Raw genomic sequence first — 17,780 nt, 5'->3', positions numbered from 1 at the left:
GCACGTAAATTGGTGCAGGCGTTTTAAACGTTGTTATGTGTCCTTTATGTTTGTGTGATTGCTAATCAGTACAGCCACTAAAGGGCAGTGCGTATTGGTTTCCTGTTGGACAACTTTCTCATCGAAACACCAATGAAACATGTTCAAAACTGTAAAATAAGCGTTTGTGTCATTAGTAGTGTTTCTGAACTGTGGGCATATCTGAAACTACTTTTTGTCCTGATGTCCACCTCAGGACAAGCTGGTCATTTGCTTGTATCCACACACACACATTCACACATCTGTTGTCCTCCAAGTTACACTGTTTTCTTTCGTCCTTTTGCTGGAAAATTCATGAGCGATAATGTACAACACTGCTCCCACAGGTCAGCAGTGGTATTACTCTGGGGACGTATTACTCTGAAAACGAAACAAATTACACATATAATGAACCCAGAGGACAGACAGAACTGTCTGTCTGCGTATTTAGCGTAAAGCGTGTTTGGGCCTTTACTGCTGCTACTATTACTCAGTGGATCATTACTCAGATGATTAGTGTGGCTGTCTCTCAAATAAGTGACTCTAAATAGCTTGTAGGTGGGAATGTGAGTCTGTGTCTGATTTAAACATAGGTGGGTGGACGGACGGAGGCATGGATGTTGCTTGGATGTTTGATGGATGGATGTTAGACAGATCAAAGGATGGATGGATGGATGGATGGATGGATGGATGGACTGAAAAGTGAATTTAAGGAACTGAAAGCTCCGCCAAGTCAGAATACCAACGTAAAGAGTATTTTATTGGGAAACTAGAAAAGTCTTGTGTCAAGCGGAGCACAGTTATTCCTAGTTGCTTTGTTGCCAACACCATCATCATCATCATCATCATCATCATCATCATCACTTGTTAAGCAACGCATACCCTCAAGGTTTTCAGACTCCAATCAATGATGTCAAGGCTTTTTCAATAAATCTTGTGTTATTGGACCCTGGCACTTCAGTAATAATCGGCTTGTTGTTCAGCTGAGACCACATGCTGCATCATGGGATGTCCTCCTCAGACGTCTCCTCGGGGCGGCACAATCCAGTGGTGTTGCATTGAGCTCAGAGATCCACTGTGTTTCTAATAGTCTCCCTCTTTCTGTGTGTCTGTCCTCCTTTTTTTTTCCTCCCTCATCCTCCCGTTCAGTTCTGCCCTTCGTGTCCCTTCTTCCTTCGTGTTTTTTAAACTCTTTATGTCCTAAAGTTGTTCCCATTTTGATTTCATTCCTGTGGTGTGAAAAAGTTTCCTCTGCCCGTTTTTCATCCTCCCTTTCCTTTCTCTATCTTAATATTTCTCCTCCTTCTACCGTCTCTTTATCAGTTTTTTCGATGGCTCATTCCTCAGTATCTCCACCCTCACAATCTAACTGAACTTATCTCCCTCTGTCCTCCCTCTCTGCTACTTCTTCTACCTCACCCTTCCTACGACTTTTTCCTCTCTCGCTCTCTCTCTCTCTCTCTCTCTCTCTCTAGACTCTCAGTGTCTCTCACTCATGCACCACATCAACACATCTAGCGTCAGGACCAAGCTGTGCCGGCGATGTTTATTTCCTGCTTTTATCGTACGGAGGCCTAATGATGCTTAATTGCATTCATTTGGTTGGGGAGCTAAGGGGCTGACGCAGACTGGGAGACGCAAACCTGAGGGCAGCAGAAGTCAGATCGGTAGAGACCAGACTTTTCACTGGACTGTTTGATGGAATAAGGGAGTGGTTAAACACAGAAAACAGAAGAAGATCATTTGCATCAGTTTGTTTGCAGTTTCTTTTTTCCAAAGGAGATGCAGCAGAGCAGCTGAGGTGAGGAAGGTTCAGTAGAAAAAAGACAAAAAATGGTTCTCTGCAGTTTGAGTTGAAGAAAGCTATGGGACGGGAACTCTCTGGGACTCTTTGAAGTAAGAAGAACCTGGAAGAGAAGGTCTGAGAAGGTATCGGTGTAAAAGAACTTAGACAAACCGCGAGGCCATGGAGCTGTTGGAGGCGTTTTACCGCAGGAAGTTAAGGAAGAAGCAGAAGAAAGCGGCGTTGGGTCGGTCAGAGTGGGCTCTGTGCCGGTCGCCGTCCGAGGCCGGCGTCAACAGTCTGGCCACCGGCCTCATCTCCAAGGTCCTGAGGTTCACCTCCAGGTACTACTGCTCACAACGACCAGCAACACGCATGATTGAGACTGTGAAGACTTAAGTCCGCTCATTGCCAGACTTACCTTGTGTCTGGAGCCATTTCTTTTAACGCCAGACCGAACATTAAGCTTCACCTACTTTAGGCAGATTTAAGATCATTTGCAAGGAAAATCGGATCGGTTCATAAAATCTTTAACTTGGTGCGATTTGAATGTTGAAAACACAAACTGGGACATTTATGTTCTTATATTAGTGTTTCTAACATCGACAGTTTATAATTGACGTTCTCACTTGAGCATTGTGTTTTATATTCTCTCTGACTCAGATATCATTTCTTTAATATCGAGTGGTTGGGCTGTTTCTTTACTTGTGCTATATCGACTCTGAAATAACATCAAAATGAGTGTGGCTGATCCATGATAGGCACACGTCTCCCGTTACATCACACCAAGTTGACGCACTTTATTAACTTTTACTTAATATATAAAAGATATTTAACACATGAGCTCCTTAAAAACATGGCCTCACTCACTCAAACATAACTTTCACAAATTAGACTGTGGTGTCCACTTGGTGTCCAACGGTTTAGGACCAAACCTTAAAGAATCATGAGAGGAATACGGTACCTTTGAATATTTAGAACATTTGTCTGAGGCATGGATTTTGTAGTCTGTAATGAGGAGAAAGGGGTCCAACAAGCAGCCCACGGCCAAAGCCGGCCAGCCAGAAGGTTCAGTTTGGCCTTTTTCAAGAAAAGTAGTGGCCACTGTTAACTGGCGCTCTGGACGAGGGGAGGTAGCACAGCGCAGGTGACAACAAAGTCCATGATATAATGTAATTTAACTATCTTGTTGTAGCATTAGCATGAAAAAAGGTGAGTGTGAAAGAACGCGTGTAGAAGTCGTGTCAAGAAGGAAACGGGGTTGTAGCAACATCAGCCTGGAAACAGTCACTGTGACGCTTTGGATTTTGGATTGCATGTCCTTCTGTTTGGAAAGTTCAAAGTTGTTCTCATTAAATTTGAAGGTCTTTGCACGAGGATCCAGTTCACATTTTCAATTGTTGTTGTGACTTTGACATCAGTGAGCCTCTTCAGACCTGGTCTTCATTCACCTCCACTGGGAGGTGACCTTTGCTCTGATTGTTTTTTCAACATTTTATCAACACTGTGATGTCGGTAAAGACAGAATTGCATTTCTACAGTGTTTACAATTACTTGAAATCCTAAAAACAACTCATTTTGAGATATAGGAGTGACATTTAAAAATCCATAAATGAAGCAGAGCCATTCTTTAGGCAGCTATGGAGGCTCCGAAACATCTTGTGTGTCCTTCTAAGGGCTTCTCGTGTCATTACGTCACTCTGGCTCTGAAGTTTATAAATAAATAAATAATAACTTCCTCTGTTGATAGAGCTGAACTTTGGCTTCCTGCTCTCAAACAGTTTTCTAACCGTTTTCTCTCAAGTATTGGTAATATTCATTTTTTTTATCATTGTTTTAAGATGTTCAACACTTCCAGTAGCAGAGGTAGTAAACTCAACCCGCAGCATGACGCTGCTTCTGCCGTGTCCTACTGGGCCTTGGCCCGTGGAGTCCTGCTGGTTGATGTTGGGTACAGCCTGGAAGCGGAGCTCCACTTTGTCCTGAAGCTCTCAACATCCTCACACGCTTCTCTCACAGACCTTCTTCTCAGCTCAGGAAAACATGTGAACACATCGATGATGAATCTTTGCTGTTCACTTTGTGGCGTCTGGTACCACGAGGGAAGAGAAACTCGAAACAACCAGAAAGTTTTTTCTGCAGCCAAACCCATCAGTGACGCTGGTTCATGTTCCCACTGAACCTTCAGCGCATGCGAGTCATGATCATTTTACAACAACATTTAATTTGATCATCATCGTAATATTGAGTATTAGTATTATTGACTTTTTTTTTTTTTCTTGTTCTTTTCTTTTTTTTTTATTTGTGCAAGGCCGTGAAGCTCATTCCATACTGGATGATGTCATTTTGGTGCAGGTGCATGTGGGATTACAAAGCACTCCTGAACTTAAACAGGGAGAATATCTCTGCTTCTATTTCCTACTCTGTGTGCAGTATGCATGTTCTCCCTGTGCATTACTGCTTTTTTGTCCAGGTATTCCGCCTTCTGGCCACAGTCCAGAAAACCCTGTGTGTTCATGAATGAACAATTGTCTCTCTCTTTAATGAAGATATGTTTTAGGGTGCCTCTGTTAAGTTAGATCATTTGTTTGAGAATAAATGGAACTTGTGACTTTAGATATGAAACAAAATCTGGATCCAATATCATGAAGTGTACATATTGGAAAAGCACTGGGAGGAAGCACAAACCTGTTTGATCCCACATCATCAGTTTTAAGAATAATATGTTATGCAAAAAGAAGAAGTTTGTTTAAATGCAAAATACAGGTTTGTATTCCCTTTACATGATTCTTTTTTTTTTTTTTTTTTTTTTTTTTTTAAGAAGAAGTACATTGATTTAATAGTATTAATCATCCATTAAATTACCCCAAAAACATGTGGTTATACATTTGTAGAGAATCTACAAAATTTCACACCACATATTGAAAAAAATATGTTTTTTATAAGAAAATGTGAAAAATAATTGTAATCCGCTGTGATTCTGAGCCGTGACTCAGATTGGATGAAGTTTTTCCCTGTACAGATATTGCTCAGGATCTTTCCAACATTCACATATCTTCAGTTAGTAGCCTGAAACCCCGGCAGAAAAGATATATCACATTAACTTTTGACTTAACTTTTTAATTTAACGAAAAATTCTTCCTAACATTAATGATTACCATCCAGCTGAAACAGAAAAACATGTTTTCAGACCTATTAATCATGTCTAATTGACACATTACTATAAAAAAAGATCCAGTTTTGTACTAAAGCAGTTCGTCCAGAGCAAAGAGGGGGAATAGTGACGGTGTTGAGGTATTCTAGTCACGTCCTCTCATTACCGGGTTCCTGCGCCTCACAGACAAGCAGGTTTTTATGTCTCTCACTCCTACTTAGTCAGATAAAATCACTTCCTGTTTATCGCTGCAAATAAATACAGAACAGTTGGCTTTGTCAAACATCCCCCAGGATCAGGGGACAATTACTGAAACCGCCACGCAAGTTCCAACCGTTCTTATCACAACTGGTTAGATAACAGTCAAAATACCTTAACGGTGAAGTCTTCGGCTTATCAGCAAGGTAAAAGCTGCATTTCTGTTTGGGTTCGCCTTTTCTTTTTCTTTTTTTCTTTTTTCAACATCAAACATACTTAAATAAGTTCAATTTGATAAAGAAGCTGCTATTTTCTATCCTCTATGTTTTAACACTCACGTCTGAACTTTTACACTTTTTTCGGTATTTGTTTGTGCGACACTCGGTTTATGTTCCTGTTTGGAAAGTGCTGGTGTTTGGATCGGTGTGGTAATTGTCACCCACAGCCGACGGGTCACCACTGACGGGCCTTGAGCATGACCTTTGACCCCCATCAGCTCCCCAGAGCACTGTAATGTGGCTGCACCATCTGCATCCTAGCAATAGGTCAGTGTGGAAAAATAGGAATTTCTCCCAGGGGATTAATACATTATGATTAGTTTAGTTTGGTATATCAAGTGTCAGGTACACTGAACCTGAGCTGTAACAACATTGGATTCTGTTCAAGAAACATTCTGTGGAGCTGTTTTCTTTTCTATTTCGGTGACGGGTGCATTTATTCTATTTTTTTGGACCTTGTGAAGACGATTCTTTGGTCTCCTTGTAAAACTAACGAGATATTAATGAGAGTCTGTGGTGTTGAGTGATTTCAAGTCTTAAACCGGATTGAAGCACTGGACAATTTAGGGGACTTTTAGACTTTTCACATCTGGTTTGCAAGTCGGATATACATGATTAGAATGATGAAGTTTGCACACGAACATGCACTCGTATTTTCTCAAGTGCAGCTTTTTTTCATTATCCCAATGCGCCAACATACAAAGTAGATACACAACTTTTAACCATAAACTGTAATATACCCACAGACTACCCCGAAATCTCAATAAGGATCAATTTGAACATTATTTCAACACCTTGTGCTTTTAATCCATCGCACATCGCACTCTGTAAACCAGTGGTCCTGTTTAATGGCTTTTGCTTTAAGAGTCAACAAAACGGGAGCAGAAGTACAAATATGCCATGGATGAGCAAACGAGATCAAGAACTTGAGATGTATTATACTTTGACACATTTTTGATTAAGTAGAAAAACTGACAATTGGTGATTTCTTTAAAGTAAATTAAGTTAAAAATCTCTTCAAATGATGACATAAGATAGAGAAATCCAAAAATATAGCATGGGTTCAACAATGAAAAGAATTCATGTAAAACTATGTACAGTATGTTCAGACCCGGACTACCCGAGGTCTAGTTTAACGTACAGATGCAGTATTTGGAGGTTATGATCACCTTTTCCTCTCAACCACCTTAATGTTCTCAGAATGTTTACTTTCCAGCTTTTCTGGAGGCAAAATCACCAATGACGTCCTTGTAGTCTATCTCATGGCCGGCTTTGTTATTAATGCTAATAACGGCCACCTTTTTCTCTCAACATGTTTTCATGTTTTTTTTTTATGTTGTTGTAAATCCTACAAATTTTCATGACCTTGGGGGGCCTCGGATGGTCACATCAGGACCCTTATGTACAGTCTGTGTTTTTATACAGACGTCTTAATATCGACCACATGACCAGTCAAACCATTCAAAAAAAGATTAGAGTTCAGAAACTACAGTAGCAGATTAGATCAGTTCCATAAAAACAAAGGGTAACGGCATTTTGGTTTTATCAATTTTTCCTTTATTCTGCTAAATCATTTTAGCTCCGTTTGATGTTTAATTGTGTGTTTGTTCACTTTGAGCTTAAAGTCGGTAAGATTGACGTCAGACATAAAAAACTAACCTTTGATTATTGGGAAAACCGTTTTTTAAACTGAATGAATGAATGAATGAATGAATTTTATTTTGAACATTTCAAAAAATATGTACTTATTTGTACATATAAAAGAAAGAAAAAGTAAAAAAATAAAAATCAATACTAACAAACCACTTGATACTATGAATTGTTGTTTTATTTAGCTTTACGATAAGCTCTGCGTTTCTATAGTAGAGAATTAACCTATATATTAGGTGTAAAAAGAACTTTGCAAAAGGTTCTGTGGCCTCCACAGGTTCTCCTAATGCTTGCAGGGAAAGAATTAGTTGATTAATAATCAGTTATTTTCTATTTACAGTGGAAGTGCTCAGCATTATTAAAACTTGCACATTGTAAGTAAGTAGGTAAAATGTATTTATAAAGTGCTTTTCACAGATACAAATCACAAAGTGCTGTACTTAGTGCTGTACTGTAATTAAACAGAACATACAAATTTCATAAAATACAGTAAAAGGAGAAAAGTATTGAGCCAAAAGCTTTCTTAAATAAAAGCGTCTTCAAGAGCGTTTTAAAAGAACTCGTGGAATCGAGCGTGTGGAGGGACAAGGGCAAGTCGTTCCATAGCCTGGGGGCGACAGCCTGAAAGGACCGGTCACCCCGGGTTTTAAAGGGTCTTTGGGACCTTCAGGAGACTCTGGTCTGAGGATCGGAGGTTGACCCTGAGGTGTAGGGGCACAGCAAGTCCACAATGTTACTGAGGGGCCTGACCATGCAGTGCCCGGAACATGAGAATTAAGTTTATTCTAAATTTGACTGGGAGCCAATGAAGAATTGATGAAATGGGGGTGATGTGGGCTGTTCTGGGTGAACCTGGACAAAGTCTTGCAGCTGAGTTTTGTATGACCTGAAGTCTGCCGAGGACGGTCTTAATGAAGCAAGTGAATAACAGTGAATAATCATTTCAAGGTCTGGTTTTGACAGCATCCTCCTACTTTAGAGATATTTCTCAGGTGGTAAAAGCAGTTTTTGGTCAGCTGTCAAGAGAAACCCTCCAAAGACATGGCCTGATAAAACCTAACCCCGAGGTTCCTGAGGCTGGTTCTAACAGTCGAGCCCAGGGCACCAAGATGGTTTTTGATAAGGGGAATCTTTTTATCAGGGGCAATGATCAGGGTTTCTGTTTTGTCAGCATTTATCTGGAGGTAATTTGAAGAAAACCAGTTTTTAATGCAGGCCACACACTCCAAAAACATAGACAAGACATGAAACTCTGAGTCATTGAAGGAGCAATACAACTGGATGTCATCAGCGTATAAGTGGTAGGACACATTTTTTAAACCACCAATGAGATGACCAAGAGACAATAGGTACATTAAAAACAAAACAGGCCCCGGGACAGAGCCCTGAGCAACTGCACAGGACAGGCTGGACACGTCAGACAGTTTGTTGTTTCTGGTAACATTGAAAGTTCTTCCTTCTATGTATGAGGAGAACCACTGAAGGACAGACCCAGAAAAACCCAGCTCTGATTTCAGTCTGTTGATCAATATATTGTGGTCCACCGTATCAAAAGCAGATGTTAAGTCCAGTAAGACCAGGACAGTGAAGTGACCAGAGTCTGCAGCCATCATCACGTCATTTGAGACTTTTAATAGAGCGGTTTCAGTGGAGTGCATTTTACCAAAACCTGATTGAAATTTGTCATAGGAATCATGCTGCTCCTAGTATGAGGTTAATTGGTTTGACACTACTTTTTCTAAGAAAAAACAAAAGTTTTGATATTGGCCTGTAGGTTTTGGGCTCAATAGGATCAAGGTTTAGTTTTTTGAGAACAGGGTTCACCACAGCATGCTTAATGGATCTGGGGACCGAGCCAGACTCAAGTGAAAGGTTCATCAGTTTTATGAACAGAGATGTGGGTTACAATGTCACCAGGGCTTGATGGGGGTTTCAGCTTGTCCACTAAAATCTTGGCATCCTCTCGGCTGACAGGACTGAAGAACTGAAGGACTGAAGGACGACCACAAACACACTGGACAAGATACAGTGCAGAAGCTGTTCAGGGGAGGACTGATGCTGGCCCTGATGTTTTGCACTTTGTTTAGAAGTTTAGGAAGTTATTACATTCTTCCTGTGTGTGCACAGGCACTTGAGGAGTTGAAGGGGCCACAAGATGCTCAATAGTGTCAAACTGAATTTTAGGATTTTTCTTACTATTTGAAATGAGCTAAGAGATATATGCTGAGCGGGCGTGTTTTATCATTTCTTGAAGATGGAGCCTGTGAACTTCTAATTTAGTGGCTTTCCACAGGCGCTCCACTTTCCGACAGCTTCTTCTGAAACTCGGCTTCGTTTATCCACGGACAAGGTTTTTTATGCACACCAAAGGAGAGTTTACCAGGCGCTACAGTGTCCAGAACAGTCAAACAATGGCTATTAAAGCATTCCATAAGCGTTTCAACATTTTCACAATCTCTAAAAGAAGAGCTGTAGCTTTAGATTTCTCAGTATGTCGCAGTCTGACAGTCAGATATTACGAACAGGTGGGTCAGTTCATCCAGATTTCCACCATAGAGCCAACAGGATGTAAGAAACCTTTTCTTTGAGCCCCCTTAACTCATGACCTTATTTATCGTCAGACGTGTTTCGACTGATTCCAACGACATCCTGAAACCAGTGGTAAACCTGTGACACTGGACGTGAATCTTTCAGACCCTCCTGCTCTTCATGTACTACCTCCTGGTCTGTGTTTCCTCCCCACAGACGCAGTGAGCCAGCGTCTCGCCCTCACTCCTGGCACTCAGCCAAGCTCGGCGACGGTCAGCAGGAGTTGGACCAGGCGGTGATGGACACCATGAGCAGCAGCTGGCACCACAACTGCCACACCAGGTCAGCGTCAGCGTCAGCGTCAGCGTCAGCGTCAGCGGCACCACACTCAACTTCCACCGTCATGCACCTCCTTCTCCGCAGTTGTTCATTAGATGTGTTGAGTGAACGCTTGGCTTAGCAGTCGTTTGCGCAAAATGCTAATGTTAGCAAAAAAGCTATCTCAGCGTTAAGACGGTGAGCAGGTTCAATGTAGACTTTGTGTTTTTAAGTCAACTGCTGCTAATAAAGCGAACTGAGGCCTTCTAGAAACGTTGGTCAATCAATCAAAGTTAATTTTCACCTTAAATATTCTTGATGAGTTTGAATGAAGACGAGTCAAAATATCTATTAAATGAAAAAAAAAGGAGAAAAGCTCAGAGAAACAGTCAAACTCAGAACAACAGAGTTCAGTATTTCAAACCTTTTCCATGGAATATATAGTGTCTAATTTGATTTATGTAGGAGATACTTTGCTTCCCTGCATCCCTGGACTGTGTATTTAGGATAAAAGTAAAGGTATCCACTAAAGATATGTATATCTTTAATTAAATGATTATTTAAATGTATCATTAATTCATTAAAAATGAATTAAATACATAAATGAGTCATCAATTCATTGAAATACCAATTAATTTTATGTAAAAATCATATAATTATTTCACTAATTAATTATGTCATAGTCTGGTGTCGCCCACAAATTGGTATTTAATTCAAAATGTTAATGACTTGATGACACATTTAAGTAATTATTAAATGATGTATTTAATGTTGGCACTAATAGTCCTCCATAGTCAGCAGTGCAGCTGAGGGGGTCGCTCTCAATCAGAAGGTTGCTGGTTCAGTCATCACGTCTAACCAGTGCTTCATTTATGGATAAAACATTAACTGACGAATATTTCTGGTGCCAATGAGCAATACATTTAATCATTGAACTACCTACTCCCGTGCTTGTGGTCCTAGACGTTAAATCTGATTGGCTCAATTGTGACGCTCAAATCCTTGAGCTCCTCTTGGCTTTTAGAAATACCAAATGTTGACATAAAGCCGCACACTGGACTTTACACTTTATGCCTAAAACTCTTTAAACTTCTCCTCTCAGTCACATATAAACACTAAAAAACAGCTAACAGAGGGAAAGCAAACATAATCACACACTTTACAACCAGGACCTGCACATTAGTGTTTGACTTTGTCCTGGAAAAGGTTTTAAAGGCCGTCTGAACCTGAGTGACCGCCGGAGACGTCCAACACGACCTGTGTTGGAAGGTTTCAGCTCTCGGTCGGTCACATCGAGGGTCAAAGTGTTCAAACAGTCATTTAATGACCCTTGAAGAGTCATTGTTGGGTTTTGATGGGCTGCAGACGTAACAAGTAGTTCAAGTAACCTTAAGACTAAATGATCTTTTCCAAACAATGTTATAGTAAAACATTACGGGAACAAAGAGGTTTTTTTGGTTCTAGTTGCTGTGTATAGGAGTCATATCTCGATGGCTGCAGAAGAATCTCCCACATAGTGAAGTAATGCTCTTTTTGGCACTAAGCAAACGCAGGAATGGTATCAGGTGGTGTCATGAATTTCAGCCTTTTTTTCGTTTTTAACTCGGAGCAGGTTGGCCTTCAGGACAAGCTGTGAATTATTTTCAATTTACAACTGAAAATAATTCAATTGTAAATTCAACAGATTTGACAGATTTAAAGATAAAAATTTTTTTAAAAACTTCCAACATAAAACCATATGTGTAACAGGGATGACCTTTGGATACTACATACACTATGGAAACCATTTCTTCTCCAAATAGATGTTGTTTAAATTATAGGCCGAGGCTAAAACTCTTTCATCAACAGAGACATTTTACAGGGTGTTCCTTTGGACTGTTCTACGAAACAGTGGTTATCTGGGATGACAAATGGGAAGATTGTAAGAAAATCCACTTTTGTGCATCACTCATCATGTTACGACATGATTGTAACAATCATGCGAAAAGAAAAACAAAGGGGCTGATACATGATAGAACACAAACTGAATGTCTCAAACATTTCCTGTCTCATGGGTCCAAAACAGTTACTGTCACTTTTCTTTTCTCCCAAAGGAAAAAAAGTTAAATGAGAAACACACACACACACACACACACACACACACACACACACACACACACACACACACACACACACACACACACACACACACACACACGCAGACTTATGGGATATGTAGAGTCACCTTTTAACCTCGAGTATCTGAAGAAAATATGCACAATCAGCACAGAGGACTGGAACTCGGGAGTGATGGTGCAAACCACTACACTACTGTACAGGCCTCCAATTAATCAGTTAGTTTTCATTTTAGAGAACTAGTAAGTAAAAAAACATATCAGTGCCATGTACTCATTTTAAGTACCTTGCACCGCACTGGATTTGTGTGATGAATTTAGCAGCAGGTGTCGACTCTTTTCTTCAAACGTGTTTCCTTTCTTTTAATTCAGTCTGCAGCTGTCAGTCAGCATGTTTCATGTGAAAGCAGTGTAGCTGCCACCTGCTGCTGTGGTCCTGGCATTGCTGTGATAATCAGCTCAGCCCTACAGAATAAAGCTCGTCATGCCATTACAATTGCAAGTTTGTTGTCCAACAATGGTTTACGGTCATTTATGGTGATATTTTGGATTTAGGGATGTTTACACAGCTGTAAGTATTACACGGAAAGTTGACATTCAACATGTCCGGTTCAAATCTGAGCAGCGATTTGAGTCGTTGATCTGACGGACGCTTCAGCCAAGAAATGCTTTCATTTAGTTGCCGGTCAACAGGTTGATGTCATCTGGAGACGTTACGTCAGCGAGGGCAAAGGAAAGCCTCTGTGTGTGTGTGTGTGTGTGTGTGTGTGTGTGTGTGTGTGTGTGTGTGTGTGTGTGTGTGTGTGTGTGTGTGTGTGTGTGTGTGTGTGTGTGTGTGTGTGTGTGTGTGTGTGTGTGTGTGTGTGTGTGTGTGTGTGTGTGTGTGTGTGTGTGTGTGTGTGTGTGTGTGTGTGTGTGTGTGTGTGTGTGTGTGTGTGTGTGTGTGTGTGTGTGTGTGTGTGTGTGTGAGAGAGAGAGAGAAACAGGTCGGCACATTGACGTATTTGACCTCAGAGTGGGGCATTCTTGCTGCCCCTCCCCTCACCTCGAGGTCTCCCATGGCAACACCCACCATACATCCACAGACCTGGAGGAGGGAAACAGGAAGTCAGATGACACACAAGTTAGACTGAGAGAAGTTAGTGACACAGGAGGAGAGAAGTACAGACCCAGCCTGTCCTCGTTTCCCCAGCAGTAATTGCATTGTGTTCGGTTCACGGACTTGGTGGCTCAAACTGATGCAGACACACGCACATACTCGCTCATGTACATTCCTCAGTGATCATTCAGCGTGAGGCAGCAACACATTGCCCTGCAGATCACCAGTTTCACTACCAGCAGCAGTTATTTCTCTGGCTGAGCACTTTTCCTTCTATTTTTAATTGAAATGGAGCCACCTGACAAGACTATCCATGTTGTGCTTTGCCAGCTTTCTACTGATGATATAAACCATTAAAACACAAAGCGCCTCATTCAGTTTTTGTCATCGTACATCTGAGCTCAAACACCAATCAGACTGAGGTCTTTTATTATAACCATGCATCGCTTCAATGTGGACTTTGTTTCTAAGAGGCAAGATTCTCACACAGTTAACTATATGCACAAAAAACTAGGCACCCACACTGCCATCGACCTGGTTTCAGTGATTCAATCAGTAAAGCAATATGTTTCTGTTGAGGCCTGACCTACACACAATTTTATTCTATTGCATAGTAATGCTCCACTAACCTATCTGTATATCTATATGTGTGTATCTCTCTCTCTCTCTCTCTCTCTCTCTCTCTCTCTCTCTCTCTCTCTCTCTCTCTCTCTCTCTCGATACCCCCTACTAACCCTCGGGTGGGGGTCAAAATTTGGACGGGAATCTGGCCTTATCTCACATGCTAATCAGCTATGCTAACTAGCGTAGCATTAGCATTAAAAACCATGCTACCTAGGACACTGTGTGTGTGTGTGCCTCTTAAAAGGGCAGGCACAAATAATAATAAAGATTTGAAAAACAATAGAGTGAATGCCTTTGCATTCACACAATATAATAATAAAAAGTAAACGCTTTTTCTAGGAATAGGAATATTTGCGCCGAGCCTCATAAAGGCAGGCACAATAAGGAACAGCTGAATCTTTGCATGATAGCATTGGAGTTGTTCAGATCTGTTCTTTGCGAATTCTAAAAGCAAAAGCTATTCATGTGCGGAAGAAAACTGAGCACCAGCACTTTGTATTCTCGCGTTGGTCTCCAACGGACCGACGCCGTTAGCTTTAATGTCAACAGCCCGTGTTTACTGAGGCGTCTTTCATTTTGTTGCCGTCTCTCAGTGCGTCGACCATCGACCTGTCTGGCGGGTTCGACTCTGGTGTGACCTACCTGAGGAAGAGTCCAGACCAATACAGCTCGAGGGGCAGCATGGAGAGCCTGGACCCCCCACTGTCCTCTCAGCTCCCGTCTGGAGCCCAGCACCACCACCACCACCACCTGCTGGGCCACCACAGCCACAGCGGATCCCACCCGACCTACTCCTCTTGCCACCAGCTGTCTTCTGCCAGGTGCATACATCAAACACACCTCACAAAAATGAGACCACTGCTCGCTTAGCATGATCAAAATTGGAATAACTCCTCAAAGCTTCCTGAATTAGGCTCACATTGTTATTCAACCACTGTCATTCCATTAAGACATGAAATATCTTTATTTTTTGGTGGTATTTGTTCAAACATTTAAGTAAAGAACACCAAACCCTGATCCTCACTGATCACAATCATGTTTGTGTTCCAGGTCGTCCAACAGCATTGACCACCTCCACAGCAAGCGAGACTCTGCCTATTCCTCCTTCTCCACCAGCTCCAGTATCCCGGAGTACCTCGCCTCCACGCCCTCCTTCAGCCCGGAGCGCTCCTACTCACTGGAGACCGTCCCTCAGAGAGGTGGAGGAGGTGCAGAGATGCAGCAGGCAGATTTGCGTTACACCCGGACAGTTTACGACAACCAGCATGGCCTCGCACAGGAGCACGAGCTGAGCTCCAACGGCGAGTCGAGAGGAGCAGGAGGAGGAGGAGGAGGAGGAGGAGGAGGAGGAGGAGGAGGAGGAGGAGGAGCGAGGCCTGCAACAAGAGACCGACAAGGTAACGCCTCCCTTTTAGGGACACTTCCAAAGATTTGTGACTCATTTTTTTCCTGTACTCCCATGATTTTAGGTTCAGTGGGCGGAGTCTGTTGCCATGGCAGCAGCAGCAGCAGCAGTGGTAGCAGTAACGGCGGCGCTCCAGCTTCAAACAGACACAGCGTAGGCTCGATATGGGGCCCAGCTGCCAGCCACAGCTCCTACGAGAGTTTGAAGGGGGGTGCCAGCTCCTCCGAGACGCAGCGACAGCTACGCCGCCATCAGGAACCACGAGAGACCAAACTCCTGGTCCAGTCTGGATCACGCCCGGTCTCTGCGGTAAGCAATGACAATCGGAACTAAACACCAAAACGATTTCATCTGAAACAAGCTGACGGATGAAAAAAAAACTTTTTTACGTATGATGCAGATACACCGTTTATGTTTTTATTGGTTGTCCTTTTTAAAGATAACTAGAAATAAAGTTTTCTTCACCATTTTGCTGAATATTTACTCCTGAGAATTATTCTATGGAGCAATGAAAGATTTTCCTATAGTTTTTCTGTTGTGTAAAACTACTTGAAATAGCTGATCTTGTCCGACGTGTTTGTTTTGTCAGGTCGCTGCAAAAAGGGTCATGGCATCACTCCAGTGGCTCTGTCGCATCAGGTACAGTCCAACACTTAATGGGTGAGGGAAACTTTATATAAAAACTTTAGTGTGGATAATAGCAGAAATATCAAAAATATCAATTACTGACTGAATACATCCATGTTGAATTATGTAAATGCAGTTTTTGATGAATGATTGCCTGTCTATGAATGAACAAATTGGGCGTCCATCACTCACTCTAGAGTCTCGTGGTTTTCAGCCGGTCTAGAAGATATAAATCCATTTTAACAATATGACATTTCTGATTCTGAACAAAAAAGATCTAAATAATATCACCATCCCAAATATAAGATATAATATTGTTTCATAAACATGGATCATGTGTCTTCTACAAGATTCTGAATGGGTGAAAGGGATCTACCTAAGAAATATGGTGACTGCACTGTTATTTTATTTTATTAACAGTTGAGATTACAGGTGGGAGAGCAGAAAGTTCATTGTGGATGTAACAACTTTTACAATTTATTAATCAATACATTGAGTCAGAACTGACTTCTAACCAAAGCCTCAGGTCTGCATAGTGCTCAGTATACACACACACACACACACACACACACACACACACACACACACACACACACACACACACACACACACACACACACACACACACACACACACACACACACACAGATCTGTATTAATACTGTTTACATGTAGAAACATTAACGTCTTCATTCATTTTCAGTCTCTGGTCAGATGAGACATTAAGGGATGTGGATATGACTTCAAAGTGTTTTTTGGAGCTGGAAGGATTTATTAACAGATCATTCCTGTGGTTGCAGCGAAGGGCTCGTATGGCACAGAGGGTCAGCTCCACACCGTGATAGAGAAAAGTCCTGAAAGCAGCCCCACCACGAAGCCCAGACAGGGTGGCTTTCCCCAGCCCTTGTCCCCTACTGGTCCATCCGGCCCTGCAGGCTCCACCCTGGGTCTCCCTTCCAGCCGGCTCAATCTTCCTTCCAGCGTCTACTCTATCCCGAAGCCGGAGCTGCACTATGCACAGATACCCAGCTCTAATCCGGGATCTAATCCCAGCCTGGGACCAGTGAAAGTCTCCTCTGCACCAGCCAAGGAGGGCAGGCGACAGCAGCAACCACCAGGTCTGACAGGGAGGGAGGATGGAGCAGCTGAGGGAGGCCGGACTACCACAGAAAACGGATACCCCCACAGGTCCTATACAACAATGGCTTCCACACAGCTCAGGACTCAAGCCTATGAGACAGAAAGGTGAGCTTTCTTCTCTCGTATATCAGTCACAGTGTGGTGGCTGCACAGCTCTGCTCACACTCAACAACACAATAAAACAGCAGAGTTGTGACTTTTGACCCGTGGAAGGTAAAGCAACCCTCTGTTCAATAAGATTAGTATAACCCAGCTGTTATCTAATTCTGCTTTGGGCAGTGGTGGCATAGAGGGTTTGAAAAAAGGAATTCCCCAAGAGGATAAATAACAGGAAACAGGTTATGGTAAGCAAATGAAAAATAATCATAAGTCTGCTGAAGGACAAGACATGAGTTCTTACTATGAGAGATCATGAACTACTCCACTAACGTCCTTCCAACAACCATATTTTTGATGTCTTTCGGAGAAGATTTGAGAATTCAGAAATGCAGGAAAACTTGGGACACAAAATAGCAGTAAAGTCATCAGATTTGCCTGTAATAGTTGTTTTATCATTAGTTAACCAAACAAATCTGACTATTGACCCCACAGTCAACACAGGAAAACTCCAGAAGGGGAATCAGAGGGCCGGACAAGACTGCAAAGGCCTCCAACTGACCAGGGATCTTACAGTGATAGCATCCAGGAGCCCATTGTCTATATGAGCCAACCATACCAGGAACAGAACCAGTACTTCCACATCCAGCAGATCCCTGCACCCCCAACCTCACAAGATGTACCAGTTCAGTCCCGGGGAGAGAGAAGCAGGTACACTGGATTTATGTCACGGTAGATTCAAATTCT

At 42.1% G+C, this 17,780-nt stretch overlaps 1 protein-coding gene across 1 annotated transcript in view; it reads left to right on the top strand.

Annotated features, from left to right (window-relative positions):
* The window catches only part of shroom3 (shroom family member 3), a gene marked incomplete at its 5' end in the record, with an annotated part of 72,627 nt that overhangs the window by 43,054 nt on the left and 11,793 nt on the right, over positions 1-17,780 (top strand). Inside the window, 9 exon segments of the mRNA XM_080477033.1 lie at positions 9,827-9,952; positions 14,359-14,586; positions 14,816-15,070; positions 15,119-15,162; positions 15,235-15,377; positions 15,379-15,479; positions 15,760-15,809; positions 16,598-17,042; positions 17,529-17,744. Coding sequence (XP_080333159.1) covers positions 9,827-9,952; positions 14,359-14,586; positions 14,816-15,070; positions 15,119-15,162; positions 15,235-15,377; positions 15,379-15,479; positions 15,760-15,809; positions 16,598-17,042; positions 17,529-17,744 — 1,608 coding nt within the window.

This window comes from Lipophrys pholis (genome assembly GCF_963383615.2).
Source record: "Lipophrys pholis genome assembly, chromosome: 12".
NCBI classification, from domain to species: domain Eukaryota; kingdom Metazoa; phylum Chordata; class Actinopteri; order Blenniiformes; family Blenniidae; genus Lipophrys; species Lipophrys pholis.
The sequence above is the reverse complement of the archived record's forward strand: the minus strand, read 5'-3'. Positions and strand labels throughout refer to the sequence as shown.